We start from the raw sequence: 2741 nt of genomic DNA, 5'->3' as shown, positions 1-2741 counted from the left end.
TTTATATAATTTATATTTTATACATAAAATAACATAACCTCAAAATATATGCATATCAAGAGGCGCGCAGTCTATTCAAATCATGAGAATCGTCAGCATCGAAATCTGGGAATATTAAATTCCCAATCTCCTGAATTTATTTCAAAGCAGTTAGCAGACAGATATATAAATAGAATCGCCGAAGTGCTCCGACCGCCAATCATGCACCTTTGAGTTTTCAAATTCAGAAGAGGAGAAATGGGTTGCGTGCGCAACTCAGTCATTTACAGCGTCTCCTACTATATTCACACGGACATAGCCCTGTCATAGTATTGGACCACATCTCGTTTCAGATCTGGGATCACTGTCCCTGTGTGTCAGCAATATGCTAAAACACTTGCGGGGAAATGCAGAAGGCGGTAGTCCTTGGGTTGCTCCGTGTTCTTAGGGTGCACAAGGCTTTTGCTGGATCATCGTATTGATTCCGTTACAGACTGTAATCACCTATCTCACGGTCGTAAGACGTGGTTGTGGCTGAAATTTTACCGCGATTTCGTTGGGAGCGGGTGCAATTTTTTCAGATTAACACCCGCTCCCGGCGAAATACTGCGGCTGTTCTTATGACAAATTTTTAATTATATATATATACATACACACCGTGAGGCAGTACATTTATAATGTCAATATCTAACAGGCGCTAAGCATGATATCATGCGAATTACTAAGGCTTATTTTAATAATTGGAATTAAATTAATTACCATTTGCAACTTATTGCGTGCTCCAAAAGCTAATTCACTGCGATCAGATTCTACGGACCACTCTGGGACAATTAAATGTTGTCCTGCTTTGTGATTTGGTTTCTGTCCGCATAAAAAGAAGCTCAGTTTATCAGTTACTTCATACATGTATTCGATAAGTCGATCGGACAATTCCAAATGGCCTGCCATTCTGAAAACAGAAACACTGTCTCAGATTTTTTTTCCTATGTAAGCATTTCATCTGCAATAACATATGGGATGTCCCTGTGGAAAAAGGAGAAATGCTTGTGATAAATATGTGGCTCATTTTTGTTATATGAGGACTACCAATAGCACAAAATGGATGATCAGTAAGAAGGTATGAGTTACAATGAATTAAAACGAGTTCAAATATGATTACATTCACAAAGCTTTAAAGAAAAAAGTGTCATTTTCTGCCCTTTACGTTCCAATACATTTCCACTTTAAACATTGAGTTTCATTGTAATGCTTTTCTAACTCATGACGATTTCTGCAAAAAATATGTATATATATTAAGAGGATAGAAAATAATCAATTTTATTTCTTTCGATGGGTGCGGACAAGAAGCAACCTATTTCCCCTAAATGTCGTCGAAAGCTGAAGTTAGTAGGCGTTTAGTGATTGAATATTCAGACATGTAATGGACATTTTCGTCTCACATCAATATGCTTCGACCTGTTGTAAAACATTTATTTTGAGCAAGTTTTGTGCTCCTGGATTATCATTGTAGATCTTGATTGACTTTGGTAACTGTAGACATAATTCCACCAGAAATATTTTCAGGCCAAGGCTTCTTTCGCAGCTGCTGCTAAAGCCATATACTCACCCTCTGTGCTGGAAAGAACCACAGTCCTTTGCTTATTTGCCTCCCAAGAAATAGCCCCGTCTCCAAAAATGAACACACATCCTGCGTATGATCTCCGTTCATCTATACAGTCAGCCCAATCAACGTCAACAAAATTTTTCAGAAGACTTCCTGGTTTCTAGTACGTCAAGCCGAAATTCTATGTTTCATGTAAATACCGAAGATATTCAAACTGCTCTTCTTCGATGTACTTCTCAGGTTTACTCAATTTTGTTCCCAAGCTGACAGGCATGGAAACTCATTTGCAATTTTTCATGTCGAACTTTCTTAGAATTTCTTCTATGTCTATCTTGCGAGATTTCGATGGTGTTTTCAGTTTGAGTAAATTCCATACCCAAACAACGCTTCACTTTACCTAGATCCTCACATAAAAACTTGTTTTAAGTTGATCCTTGAATCTAATAAGCCAATCCTTATTTCCTGATAGTATGAGCATATCGTATACATAAACAGCTACTATAAGGAGAGATGAGGTGGGAGATTGCTTATGCCGTGTATTTGATTTTGACTCACTTACCACAACGCGCCGTATGTGTGTTAGCCTTCCGGGAAGTGAAATTAAAGGTGTTAAAGCGCGCCCTATGTGTCTAATTGTTTGCATTCGGGAACTAAAATAAAAGGTTGATTACCTGCGCGCTGCCTGCTACTGACTTAGTGAAACAGAGTACAATTTGATAAAGACGGTAGAGAAGATCGGAGTTGAACAATTATACATAATAAATTAAGAAAATTGCACCATACTATTTTTCTGAATACTGCCCATTTCTCAAATTACAAAAAAAAAGTCGTAAAAATTAGAACACGAAAGTAATTTAAACAAATAATGAAAGTAATCTCTCAATCTGAATTTGGGAAACTGAGCCTCTAATTTACAATTATATTTCGCTAAAGTAAATTAATATCTCACTGATTTCATAAAATATTCTTCAAATTTACAAATTAATTATTTGGAAAACATGTTTTATAAATAATTTTACAAATTCAAATACTGATGACTTCATTAAATAAGAAACATTTTCAGTTTAAAACTGAAATTTAAAGGAAAGTATTTAAAATAGATAAATTTTAAGTATGGGGACGCCTATTATTAATTATAAATTATTAATTATAATTATAA

At 35.6% G+C, this 2741-nt stretch overlaps 1 protein-coding gene across 7 annotated transcripts in view; it reads right to left on the bottom strand.

Moving 5' to 3' along the window:
* Positions 1–2741, bottom strand: part of LOC117169747 (ARF GTPase-activating protein GIT1) — a 217037-nt gene that overhangs the window by 135005 nt on the left and 79291 nt on the right. For all 7 annotated transcript variants that reach the window (XM_033356589.1, XM_033356267.1, XM_033356417.1 and 4 more), the window contains one exon: positions 739–928. In XM_033356589.1, coding sequence (XP_033212480.1) covers positions 739–928 — 190 coding nt within the window. The remainder of the gene's footprint in view (positions 1–738; positions 929–2741) is intronic.

The sequence above is a fragment of the Belonocnema kinseyi genome, chromosome 1 (assembly GCF_010883055.1).
Source record: "Belonocnema kinseyi isolate 2016_QV_RU_SX_M_011 chromosome 1, B_treatae_v1, whole genome shotgun sequence".
Taxonomy (NCBI): Eukaryota; Metazoa; Arthropoda; class Insecta; order Hymenoptera; family Cynipidae; genus Belonocnema; species Belonocnema kinseyi.
This window is presented reverse-complemented; position numbering and strand designations above follow the sequence as displayed.